Consider the following 13,043-nt stretch of genomic DNA (forward strand, 5'->3'; position numbering starts at 1 on the left):
AACACACAAGTACCACACTCAAAACGAGATACTACAAGATGGCGGCAAATCACTTAAAAATGAGAGGATCATAAAGCATCAACGCCATGCATCTAGGGACCAGGAACCCATGTTACATAGGAAACTGTATTCAGTAGTTTAATTATTCATAAATAAAACATAAATAAAACCAACTTCATACGGGGCTCATCAATCGTACTAGCTAGCGTGCTAGCCTAAATAACATGCTAGCGCAAACTGACGTGACAACTCACACATGCACTTTACACAACTGTTAGCAAGTCACTTTTTGACATTTACACAATTGTATGCAGTGGTTGACTGTAATGTGTGTTTGCCTCTTCCACTAACACTTCCAATTCCATCACTTGAACTTCATTTTGCTGTTGCGCTGCTCTCCCAAATTTTCTATGATGGCAACCGTCAGCCCAACCTTAAGTGCCAAAGTCTCTTTAAAATACAGTAGTGCCTTGGGATAGGAGTTCAATTTGTTCCGTGAGCATGCTCGCAAGTCAAATCGCGTGTATCTCAAATCATCTTTCCCTATTGAAATGGATGTCAGTGTTGTTAAAACAAAATGCTGGTATGTTTTGTTAATTGTAAAAAGACGCACTCTATCATGTTGTACTTCGTAAAAACACACAGTAATGGTGTATTTAAATATTCATAATAAAAGAAAGACAGACGGATATAGTGCACGTGGACGTCTGTACGGTATAAACAGCTCGTCTATATAATATTATTCTTATTGAAAGTGTTCTAATATCAGTTGCTTTATGTTTTCCATTATGTGTTAGCATTAAGCTAGCAGACTAAATACTTAGTCATGTGTTTGTTTTCAACACACAACGTGTAAATCTCCACGTTTATGTTTAGTTTTAGAGTAAACGTCAACTGGGAGTTGCCATTTTGGCTCCTCGTAAAGCCAAGCCTTTGAGTCTTCAATGAACGGAAGTTTACTGAGCAAACACGCTATTCAAATCCCGGACCTTCTCGTTGGCGCATAGCAATGCTAACCGCTGTTCCGCTGTTCTGGAACTGATTTAAGTGTAACGAAAGCAGAACCAATATGTTGGAGTGCAAACGGAGCTTAGATGTTTGCTTTGTTGACATGCGGTCTTTCCAGTTCATCTCTGCAAAACGCTCAGTGACAACACATGGAAGGGATTCAATCGGGAGGGGTCGGAAAGGAAGGGGGGGGGGGGTTCATCTTTAGCCGTCACTCACTGCGACGTAACATTAGCCGACGTGGGGTTCCGTCTAACAAGGCGGCTCGTCTCTTTGCCGTTTCGCTCGCCGTCCGAAAGGCGGGAAACGTTTCAGCCCGGCTCCGCTCCGCTCGGTTCGTGTTAGGCGGCGAGCCGTCTAATGGGAGCCGACAGGCCATTTTGGGGGCCATTAGCCATCACAAAGTCGCCGTTTAGGCCAAATTACGTCCATTTGCTTTTGATGTTGCACGCCGCCAAATTGTAGATCTGTTCGTTCCAATTTGATCTCACGCTAGCCAGATGTCCCCCCGGCCGCAACGTCTTAAATATGGCGGCCAATTGGATGCAGAGCGTAAAGGTAGCACAAATCTTGGTTCATTTCAGTCACGTAAACATGGGGCGTAAAACAGGCGTATTGCAGGTGGCAGAATTCAACATCAACTGAAAGCAATGACAAAAAACTTGTTGCGCCGCCAAAATGTTGAGGTATTTTTCTCCGATTTCTTCGGAAAAGCGGAATTAATCCAGCGGAACCTGTGGCTGAGGAGGTTAAATTGAGTGGATTTCATGAATAGTTGTACAGAGAAGATCATAAGACTGCCTGATGGGGCGTAGTAGCCACTTCTAAAAGAACACACTGGAAACTGAACCGCCATCATTGGGTTGGTGGAAAACATTTTGCCACAGATATGCATAAAATGTTGAGTTGGCTTGGCATTCAGTAAGCATGCTTGCTAGCCTGCTCGCTAACGTCCGCTCTACAGCGTGCGATCCATTCACTGATCTGTATTTAACTGGATAGCTGATAGGCCTTTTGAAGCCGCGAGACCGCCATATTGCTCCTGCCAAGAAACGTTTCTCGGCATACGGCCGATCGGAATTGGAGAACACTTGAGACAGTAGACAGCGTGGTTTATTTTGTTTTGAATTTGTTAAACATAAACAAGCGGACCGGACATTGCCTTAAATACATGTATAAATGATATGCTTAATGATGTTTACAGGAGGAAACTTGTGTATTTTCTATTAAAGAATTATAACTGTAATTCAACAGAAGATGCCTTTGCCAAATCTAATACTGGGGTCTATGGAACTGAGCGATAATAGCAAAAGGGGCTCTTCAAAGCAGCACATACCGTCGACTTGTTAAAAAATAGTGACCACCCCGCCCACAAATCCTCCCACCCCCGCCCCCGGCCCTATTCTAAGAGCCTATGTCTAATCTGCACGTAAAACATATAGTTGATAATACGGTATGCTCGTGAGATGGGAGTGGTAAGATGGCCGCCCTGTGGCTTCAACAGCTTGCACGGGCATGTACGGGCTATCAGCTATCCAGTAATATATACAGATCAGTGGATCCATTTCAGTGTCAGTAGTGTGCCATTAATCCGGGCAACAGGAACGTCGGTAAATTAGCTTTTCGCTAAATAATCATGTGCAGTGGAATCTTGGCTCGAGAATTTTGTCCCAATTCTGTTTTCATTCATCGGAAATGGTCCACTCCAGACTTGGCAACTTTGTGTGTTTTCTTGTAAGTGTTGTGAACTTGCCGAATTGTATCATCTTTTCTTTACTACTCGCCTGGGCGCTGGCTTTGGTATTTGAGTGAAGCCCATTCAGTGGATATTTGTGTCATTATTATTAGTTTGGGAAGACTTTTCCATTGAAATGTTTTCATAAATTTTGCATTTAATAAAAGCTTAACGTGTTGTTTAATGCTAATTTATTCGTTTCACTTGTCATTTATATTTCAGGTTGTTTTCTATATCTTGAACTATAGTTGTTTTCTATAAAGTGCTTCTTTTGTTCATATTTTTGGCTGTCTAGAACCGATTAATTGGATTTCCATTATTTCCTATGGGAGATATCGCTTTGATTTTGGTTCAAGTTACTTTTGTTCGACCTTTTTGGATCTGATTAATCGCAAAAGCGTGCTGTATGCCTGTATTTTTTATCCAACTTCTGTTGAAATACACATTTCAAACTTTGGGTCTCACTTGCAAGCAATCCCCCCTCACGTAACATCTTCTTGTCCAATGACACATTCCAACTATGGCAGTAGAAAAGAAGGTCAAAAACATTATTTAAGCTATTTCTCCTTTTTTCCCAAATGACAAAAAAAGGGTTTGTTTACTATTTGAATTCTTGAGCTTTTGCCAGCCGGAAGTCCGTGTGACGTGGCGGTGAAACAGTCTACACGTGAATATTTTATTGATCACGGGCTCCTGATGCAACCTTAAACTGTTTTTAATTCCCACAATGAGGTTTCTATTAGGAAGGGCAGACTCGGTATGCCGGGCGGGGGAGGGTGGCTGGCTGGCAAGCGGCCTGAAGTGGAGTGGATTACCAGTAAAACGTAAAGTGTCCAGCAGGTGGCCGAGGTGTTGACGTTTTATCATTAAACAGAGAAGCTGTAATAAAAGATGAGGTTGGCGGGGGCGGCGTACCCCTGCTCGGCCCCAGTGGGGGGCCGCGCTTATTTTGGAATTGGGTTTCCTTCATCTATCAGCGACAATTACCAGCTTGGACGCCTGTGTCGTCTTTTCGGAACCTCAAAAGGCGTTTAATTTTTTTTTATTCACGTTTGATCTGCCTGCTGAAAAGAAGCCCGCCATTATTCCTGCTCCAGAACAAGACTCTGGAGGATTGAAACAACTCGACTTGAACCAAAACTTAACAAGCTAAAATATTGCATTTCATTTGGGGCATGCCCCAGTCCCGTCTCCCCCCTCCCGGGGTGAAATGAGCTCAACCCAATAGTCGATTGACATCTTAATGTTGAACTCAACAGAAAATTGCTCCACATTCTTGCGTGGAATCAATTTGAAATCGGACACGATTAAGACTGTATTGCTTTGTGGGAAAGCTTTTGTAAATTTTATTTTTTATTTTTGTAGCACGACCCAAGACCGGATTTTTTTTTTTGCAGAAATGAGCACAAAAACCAATTCAAAAATGCAGATATTAAACAAAATAGCAGGATGGTTATTACGGCATTTACAAGGAAATGCATCCCCAGTGAAAAATGGTATCTGATTCCATAAGTGCCAAAAATATGTCGATGCGCCAATGTGCCTATGTCTTATGTCTATCGGCGTGTGACGTGAAATATGTCTGTGTTTATTACCAAACGTCCTCTTTTTGGAAGGACAGACCATTTTTTTCTTAGCAAGTGTCCTCTTTTTGCAATTTTTTAAATGGGTATATGGTCACCCTAGTGTTTATCGACCTTTGAACTGTCCTTGTGTCCGTGTACATGTACGTGCCTATGATGGGTGTATATGCTACGTGTATATGCTACGTGTCTATGCTAAGTGTATATGCGGACGGCATGCTACATCAGCTCCAATCGACAAAGTATGTTACGTTAAAGTACGTTAATGGGACGTAACGTACTTTGTCGATTGGAGCTGGCGTAGCATGCCGTCTTCGACTCCTTTACACGTAGCATGTACAACGAGCGTAGACATGTACATAGGCACGTAGCATTTACGCGTAACATATGCATGTAGCATATACACCTAGCATAAACACGCACATAGACACGTAGCATATGTATGTAGCATATACACCTAGCTTAGACATGTACAAAGACACGTAGCATATGCATGTAGCATATACACCTAGCATAAACGCGCACATAGACACGTAGCATATGCATGTAGCATATACACCTAGCATAGACACGTAGCATATACACGTAGCATATACAACCATCATAGGCACGTACATATACACCTAGCGTGGGCACGAGGACAGTTCAGCGTTCGATAAACACAGACATATGTCACGCCATACGCCCATAGACATAAGAAATAGGCGCAACGACATATTTTTGGCACTCATGGAACCCCCATAAAATGGAGGTTCACTGATTACAGTGCTGTAAAACCACACCAAAAAAAAAAGGATCAGTTAAAAATCGGCGATATAGCGGGACGCTGAAGGTGAACTGCGAAATAGTGCCGGTTAACCGTATGCGGCGTGTTTTTGTGGCAGTGCAAGTCTGCGTTTGGTCGGCTTGATGACACGCAGCCCTAAAGTGTGATTTATGTTGCCAAGGTCTAATTGGCAGCGTTGCGAGCGACCGGCGGAGAACGTTGGCCCTAAACGCCGCACAGGCTGCTGGCACGTCATCCATCTTTTATCCCGCTTCACTATTCCTCTTCGGAAGGAATGATTTAACACTGTCCACCACCGCAACGTCTCCATGGGAAACTCTTTATTTTTTTATTTTTTTATTTTACAGCGAATAAAGTACAATCGAGTGCAGGGAGCTTATGAGGGCTTCACTTGATTTTACACATTTTTCCAGCTGTTTGAAATGTATAAAAGTCGTAAAATGTTACGTCTTGGAATAGGATACCTTTTTAAGTCCTGCATTGATGTACGAGCTGTCTGCTTTCAGCCAACATTTAAACATCTTCATTATGCAATCTTTTTTTTTTTCCTTGGTATTTTTGTCCAAAGTCAAAATTCACTCTGGACCACCAACAAGAAAATAATAATAAAATAAAAAAATCTGCCCCCATCACCAGTTTTATCAGTCACCATGAAATTTGGTGGACGTGTTTCATAACAGGACCCACAAAAAAAAGTCCCATGGACCCATGGAAAATATTTAACAGGAAGTCAGCCATATTAGTTTGAAGACTCTAAAAACAGGAAAAAAATAACATAAAATAATTTGTTTTAAAGTGGACCATGACATTACATGACCTAACAAAACAACCTAAAAACCCAATTTTTTGGGGGGTTGTTATACACCAAATGACCCAATTTGACCTAGCACGTTGGGCCAAATTGACCTTACTACTGGATTGAACCGTTTTTGACCCAAATTGTGGTATTGTTGACCCAACTGATTTTAGAGTAACTCTGCCGTTTCTTACTTGGTCGAACCCCATGAAAAATTATCAGAAAAAACATATCCCCCAACATGAGTTTCAGCACGCGGGATGAAATTTGGTACACACAGGACAGATTTTAAAAAATATATATATATTTTTTTAAAGTCTCTAGGACCCAATTTAACAAGAAGTCAGCCAAATTGGTTTTAACACTCCAAAAACAGTTGTTTTGTCCAAAGCAAGCAAATCAAATTGACCCAATGATGGGTCCATTTTGGACGCAAATTGGATTATTTTTGACCCAATTGTTTTTTAGAGTGGCTCAACCAATTCGTACTTGGCAGAACCCCATGGAAAGTTAGAAGGGGAAAAGAAAACAAAAACACCAGTTTTAGCATACAGTATTTAAGTTTGTATACACGTATCTCATAACAGGAGGGACAAAAAAGTCATGTCCAAAATTGAACAGGAACAGGAAGTTGGCCATTTTGGGGGAAACCCTTCAAATGGAACTCTCCCAAATCGGAAGTAGATATTCAAGACAGATGTTGAACGCTAAATGACCAAGCTTTTTTGTTTACGCCAAAAAGCAGCTTCGAATCCTTGAGTGCTGAGCCGTGGAAGTGTTGCAAAAACGACTGCTTCTTAAATGTCCCTCAAGCAGACACGCGGTCACCGGCAAGAAGTCGTCGGTGGAGGCAACGTTGCTTTGATTTGCCTCATAAAACCAGGAAATTTATCCACATTCACCGTCCTCCCCGGAGAGCCATATTAAAAAAAAAAAAAGAAAAGAAAGAAAGAAGAAACGCACATCTCGGCCAGGCGTGAACAATTGCCTCCAGATTGTGCATACAGCAGGCCTCTTCTTGGATCTTCCAAATGTAACTGAAGGAGGGAAAGTCGTTAAAATAAAAAAATAAAAAAATACATCAGGTTTTAAGTTTGGTGGTCACAGCAGAAGGATGCTCTGTGTGTGGGTGTGTGTATTTTTTTTTTTTTTTAGAGGTGGGGTAATATACTTTCTAAAGTGGCAAATTTGCGAGTTTATGAATAAGAAGATAGTAATTGCTTTAGCAGAGATTAACCATATCATGTTAAGCATTCACACTTTGAAGCGTTGGGTACTGCCAGCGACAAAGACGCCTCCCTTTGAGAAGGTCCACACTCGGACGATCAAGAATTTAAATTAATTTGTTAAAATGTATATTTAATGTACATTTATGTTTCCAGAATTATTATTTACACATTCATACATTCTGGTATTTTTATTTATTTATAGAAGTAGTTAAATTAATGTCGAATCTGCTGCTCTCCGTTCGCTAGCTTCTGATTGGTTAGTGTTAGTCAGCTGATAGAGGATCAGGAAGTGTTGTCGCTCACGCTGCCGTGTGTGAGGAGTAAAGTTAAAGTTAAGAATGAATCAGTCTCCATCCTGCCTTTTTATTTTATGAACAGTGTGCCATTAACCACCAACGAATCCTCACATTGGACTCTAGCTACGCTACGTGTATTTCTCGTAAGTTTCTGAGTACTTTTCTTGCAAATTTGCCACTTCATAAAGTCGCAAATTGTATACGTGGCCCTAATACGCCGTCGTAATACATAATTGAAACAATAAATACAGAAGTAAAATAACGATTTAAAAAATGCTGCAGGTAATGAATTGATTATAAAATATCAAATAAATGAGATAGTTTAGTGTCACAAAGTGATATGAAATGATGATTTTGAGTGTTTACCTCCCACCGATAGGTCTTGCTGGCGCTTCCCCACCATGCAAAGTGCAAAAGAAGATTTTACGAGCTCACATTGAAAATGCATGAAGAGCCTCACCGGCTTCCTGCAGCAGCAGATGGACTTTTCCCACTTGTCATGGACTTGTGGAGCCCACCTTTGACCTGCACTTTCAAGGCGGCAAGATGGTGGTGAGTGGGGAAAGTAGCGAAACCTGAGCAAGGAGATGTCCCCTATCTGATGCGGAAAATATTTATGATTCCTTTTTATGCTTTATTCATGTTTGGCTTTTTTGTTGTTGTTATTGCTCTTGGATACTTTGAGATCAGTTAACAAAACCCCCCCACAATTTCTTCAACTCAATGTTTACTGTCAATAATATAATCATAGTCATCATAATTTAGTCATCATAATTTAGAAATGCAATAAATGCAATAGAATACGCTTTTAAAGGAAATTGCAGACACAGCTCTTCTGCTGCATTCAATTGCGCAGGTGTACCTAATGGTGTGGCTTCACATGGCACGTTGTTTGTATACGATAGGAGCAGCTGTATCCAAATCCCCAAAATTAATCCAACCATCTGTGAAACAGGAAGTTCTTCCCATGTGGACAGATCCTGATAGCCACATGTTTTGTGGGGGTGGGTGGTGGATAAAGGTATAATAAGACTGCAGCGCGAGTTGAGAAGAGATCGACAGACAGAAATCATCATGCTGCCGATACTGGGTCTCCTCGTCCTGCAAGTAGCTTTGGGTGAGTCATAGTCACTGAAGCACAACACGGCATACTACAATTTGGTCATTTCTGTATGTCTCAGATTAAATGGCTATGACCTGTGGAGTTCCCCAGGGGTCAATCTTTAAACCCCTTATTGTTCAATCTGTACATGCCTACTTATTAGCAACTAAAAAGTGTTGTTGTTTTTTTTGGTGTGTTTTACCAAAGTTCTAAGATGTCCTCTTGTCTTCATTCTGTCAGCGCTTGGGTGTGGTACACCAGGAGTGCAGCCGAACACCGATCGGGTGGTAAACGGAGAGGATGCTCGCCCTCACAGCTGGCCCTGGCAGGTAAAAAAAAAAAAAAAAAAAAGCAATGTCTTTCAAACCTAACGGAAGTGATATAAATCACTGCAAGCAATTTTTTGTTCTCAGATCTCCCTGCAGGTGAAGCACGGCAGCCGCTACCACCACACGTGCGGAGGAACTCTGATAGCGCCTCGCTGGGTGCTGACGGCCGGGCACTGCATCTGGTGAGCGACCCCGTCATTTGACGTGTCAAGTATGACATCAGACCACTTGCAGCATATTTAAAAAAAGAAAAAAGAAATTCAGGGGTCTCTGTGTTCTTTGAAAAAAAAAAAAATCGCTGAAATTATATAATGTTTGACCATCCTACTTGCATTACGGCTCTGATTGTACCTCCAGTAGCTGAAAATTTTAGTCGTGTCCGACGGTCCGTTCTTTGTCAGCTCTGAGTCCGACTTTGCCCCACTGTCGTATGGTGTTCCTCAGAGCTCAGGCTTGGGGCCCCTGTTCTTTTCATTGCATTTGCCAGCCCTGGGTTTCAGCTTTAGAAAGCACCTTTCACTGCTTTGCAGATGACAGTCCTTCCCTTTGAAATGACCTTTCATTAAACGTTAGGCAAGACCCCTTCACTGCCCAAAAACAAAACTCGTCTTAACAAGGAAGTCAACCTCAAACATTTCTTGACAAGAATATATTGTATGTGAGCTCACTAGTCTAAATATGGTATTCTGGTTAATACAAATAACATCTCGTCTGTTAACGGCCTGTTTAGCTGGATAGAACAATGACACACATCTAGTGGGGACAGAACACTGAGACCTAAGCAACTGTGATGTCATTTTCACTAGACAGCAAAAGTGGCAAAAATGGTTGCCTTCTGATATTGATAAAAACTGCTTAACTCATATTCCACTAATGCAATATTAACCAGAACACTGTATTTAAACTGGTGGAGCTGGATAGAACATATTATTGTAAAAAAAAAAAATGGGGGAGATGACTTTCCCTTCTTTGGCTTTCGACTCAGCATGAGACTCCGCATTGTTTTAGTGTTTAACTGTCTTTATTTTTATATGTTTAAGTGCTCTTAAGTTGAGTTGGTGTTTTCAGGCCGGGGGACATTTACCGCGTGGTGCTCGGCGAACACGACATGAGCCAACAGGAAGGTACGGAGCAGATCCGCGACATCCTGCGTATCGTCGTCCACCCGAAATGGGACATCGACCATGTAGGCGACGGGTGAGTTTGCCCTAACATTTAAAAAAAAATTTTTTTTTTAATTGCTGTCAAAATGGGTCAAATTTGACCTTTCGGTACAGTAATGTTAAAAGCTTACCTGTCTTATTTTATTAGCAATGACCTGGCCCTGCTGAAGCTGGATAAGAGTCCCATCATGACTGACAGCATAAGCCCGGCTTGTCTCCCGCCGGCCGGCGAGATCCCCGCCCACGGGGCTGCGTGCTACATCACTGGCTGGGGCAACCTTTACAGTAAGACTCATTTTGGAATAATTCCGCTCCTGACGTCACGTTCACTTAGATACGTGAAATTTAGTAGACATGTCCATCATCATGAGGAGATCCACCAAAAAGTCTCAAGAAGCCATGTCAAAAAAAACTTAGGAAGTCGGCCATTTTGTTTTGAAGCTGCCATTTTATGTTCATGTTGGCAATTTCCAAGGGTCTTTCAAAGACAAACTTGTAAGAATGTTTTGAAAATTCAGCCCGCAAAGGCAGTTTGACTTAACAACATGAAATTCGGTTTTGCACAATTTTTACATTTCAGTCACCAACGCTTGTTGAGCAACTGATATTTGAGGGGCATGTCCATCATGATCCACCCAAAAAGTCTCAAAAAGCCATGTCAAAAAAGACTCAGGAAGTCGGCCATTTTGTTTCGAAAGAGGGGCGACGCAAAAATTAGTCATTTGAGTTTTTGTCATTGCTTGAAGTTTGATAATTCGCCATTTTGATGAGACTAAATTGTTGTTTTCAGGCCACGGTCCGATGCCGGCCAAACTGCAACAGGCTTTGCTGCCCGTGGTGCAGTACAGCGTGTGCAGTCGGAGCGACTGGTGGGGCATCAACGTCAAGACCACCATGATCTGCGCCGGCGGAGACGCTGTGTCGGGGTGTAATGTACGTTAAGGACGCCGTCGGTTACAATCGGGGGGGAAGCCAACGACTGACTTGAGCTGCCAATTTTAGGGTTTGGACTTGCTTGGCTAAAACTGATGAAAGACTCGACTTGGCTTGGATTTGGAAATCATGATTTAAATTTGACTTGAGAACGCTGACTTGCAAGCAGGCTGACTAGTGCTCTGCCATCCAATCACTGATTAGGACTCAGTCTATACACGTTCAAGATCTTGCAAACCATTGGAACCTAAATCATTTTTAACATCATTTAATGTACAGTAACTTTGACTCGACTTGTTTGATTTTTTATTTTTATTTTTTATTTTTTATTTTTTTAACTTGAAGGTGAAGACTTGAGAGACTGAATTGTGACTTCCTTCCACCTGTAAGCACTTCCGGTCTTTTATTTTATTTTTTATTTTTTGTTAGGGCGACTCCGGCGGTCCTCTCAACTGTCAGGGCGAGGACAGCCGCTGGTACGTGCAAGGCGTCACCAGCTTTGTGTCATCACGAGTGTGCAACGAGTCTAAGAAGCCAACCGTCTTCACTCGAACCTCCGCCTTTGCCCAATGGCTCAACGACGTAAGTCGGCACACGCATTCACAACCTCCAGGACATATTTGCAAATTGTAACATTTTTCTTATGAACAAATATAGCACTGATACAATTTGGAGTTTCAACAACAACAACAAAAATCAATCATATAATGTCAGCAAAGCTCATGAGACATCAGCTCAGTGAGCATAGACATGAGTTTCTGAGTCAGGAAATACGAAGACAAACACATTTAAAAATTAGTAACTGTCATACAAGTGCCAAAATATGTAAACTACTTGTAAAAGAAAAGTACTAAGAAAAAGTAGGACTCACCCTTTTGCAGACACCATTGAGAGGGGACAGGATAAACCACAAATAAGAGTCTGCTACCACCTACTGGTTAAACTTTGAACTACATCAGTTACAATTATGGCCCGTGTAGGAATATTTAATCCACATAATAATAGTAATTATATTAATAATAATAGTCCAATTTTATTTTTGATCACTTCATATATCTTTTTTTATGCATTTAATTCATTATTTCCATGTATTATTTATGTTTATCATGTATTTATTTCCTAATTTTAGTTATTTAATGTAATCATTTTTATTATTACGTTATTATTTCAAATATATTTTAATATTTTTCTCATCGTCACACTTTTTTTTTTAAACTAAGTTAATCCATTCGATGCCCACTGAGCTGAAGTCTCACAAAGTTTGCTGATGATGATTCGTGAGTCTACCATCTGTGATTCCAAGACCGAAAGTAAATTAAATAAATAAATAAAAAAGTTGAAATTGAGTAAGAATCATGTCTCCTCAGGTGATGCGGCGCTACTGAAGATGCATAAATGGAAATTAGGAAACCTTTTTTTCTAGAATTTTTTTTTCCAGGACAAAAACACCCCCCCCCCCAATTTTTTTTGTATTTCATTGAATACAGAACATCATTCATTACAAAAATATAAGGTTGTTTTCCCTTTGGGGTAAATGAAGGTACTACCGGGTACAAGACAAATATTGAATAGCTTTTATTTAATAATATATTATTTGTTATTTATTTAACAGCATGACGAGCAACAAATGTGACTTTTGTTGTCATTAGTAATGTGAAACGTGATAACGGAAGCTCAGTTTTGCTGATGCTAATAAAACAAAAACAAACAAAAAAAAATATGATTTTTTTTATTAAAAATATCAGACAAATTGAAGATATAGGATACACATTTACTAGAATTTTCATGCAAGAACTATTATTATTAAATCCAAAATATATGTAACATAATTTTTTGGAATACATCTTTTTTTTTACTCTCTGGAAAATATACGCATTTTTTCCCTTGATAATATACAAATTTTTTTTTTTTTTTTTTAAATATACATTATATAAAAAACAAACTCTGGAATGACTATACATTTTTTTCTGGAAAAAAATACAACCTCTTCTTTCTGCTTATGCATTTATTTCTGGGGGGAAAATGTAATTTCTTCCCCAAAAATGTTTGAAGCAAATAAAAAACATATTATATAAATATTTA

The 13,043-nt window shown here is 40.4% G+C and overlaps 1 protein-coding gene across 1 annotated transcript; it reads left to right on the forward strand.

Annotated features, from left to right (window-relative positions):
* The first annotated feature begins 7,410 nt into the window (after positions 1-7,410).
* LOC147166391 (chymotrypsin-like elastase family member 3B) lies at positions 7,411-13,043 on the forward strand. The gene is made up of 10 exons (XM_086088360.1): positions 7,411-7,577; positions 7,814-7,986; positions 8,456-8,551; positions 8,777-8,865; positions 8,950-9,047; positions 9,934-10,062; positions 10,177-10,313; positions 10,819-10,961; positions 11,391-11,543; positions 12,329-13,043. The coding sequence occupies exons 3-10, from the start codon at positions 8,509-8,511 to the stop codon at positions 12,344-12,346; spliced, it is 810 nt and encodes a 269-aa protein (XP_085944486.1). The 5' UTR covers positions 7,411-7,577; positions 7,814-7,986; positions 8,456-8,508; the 3' UTR covers positions 12,347-13,043.

This window comes from Leptonotus elevatus, chromosome 11 (assembly GCF_054856555.1).
Source record: "Leptonotus elevatus isolate MCC_2025b chromosome 11, RoL_Lele_1.0, whole genome shotgun sequence".
Taxonomy (NCBI): Eukaryota; Metazoa; Chordata; class Actinopteri; order Syngnathiformes; family Syngnathidae; genus Leptonotus; species Leptonotus elevatus.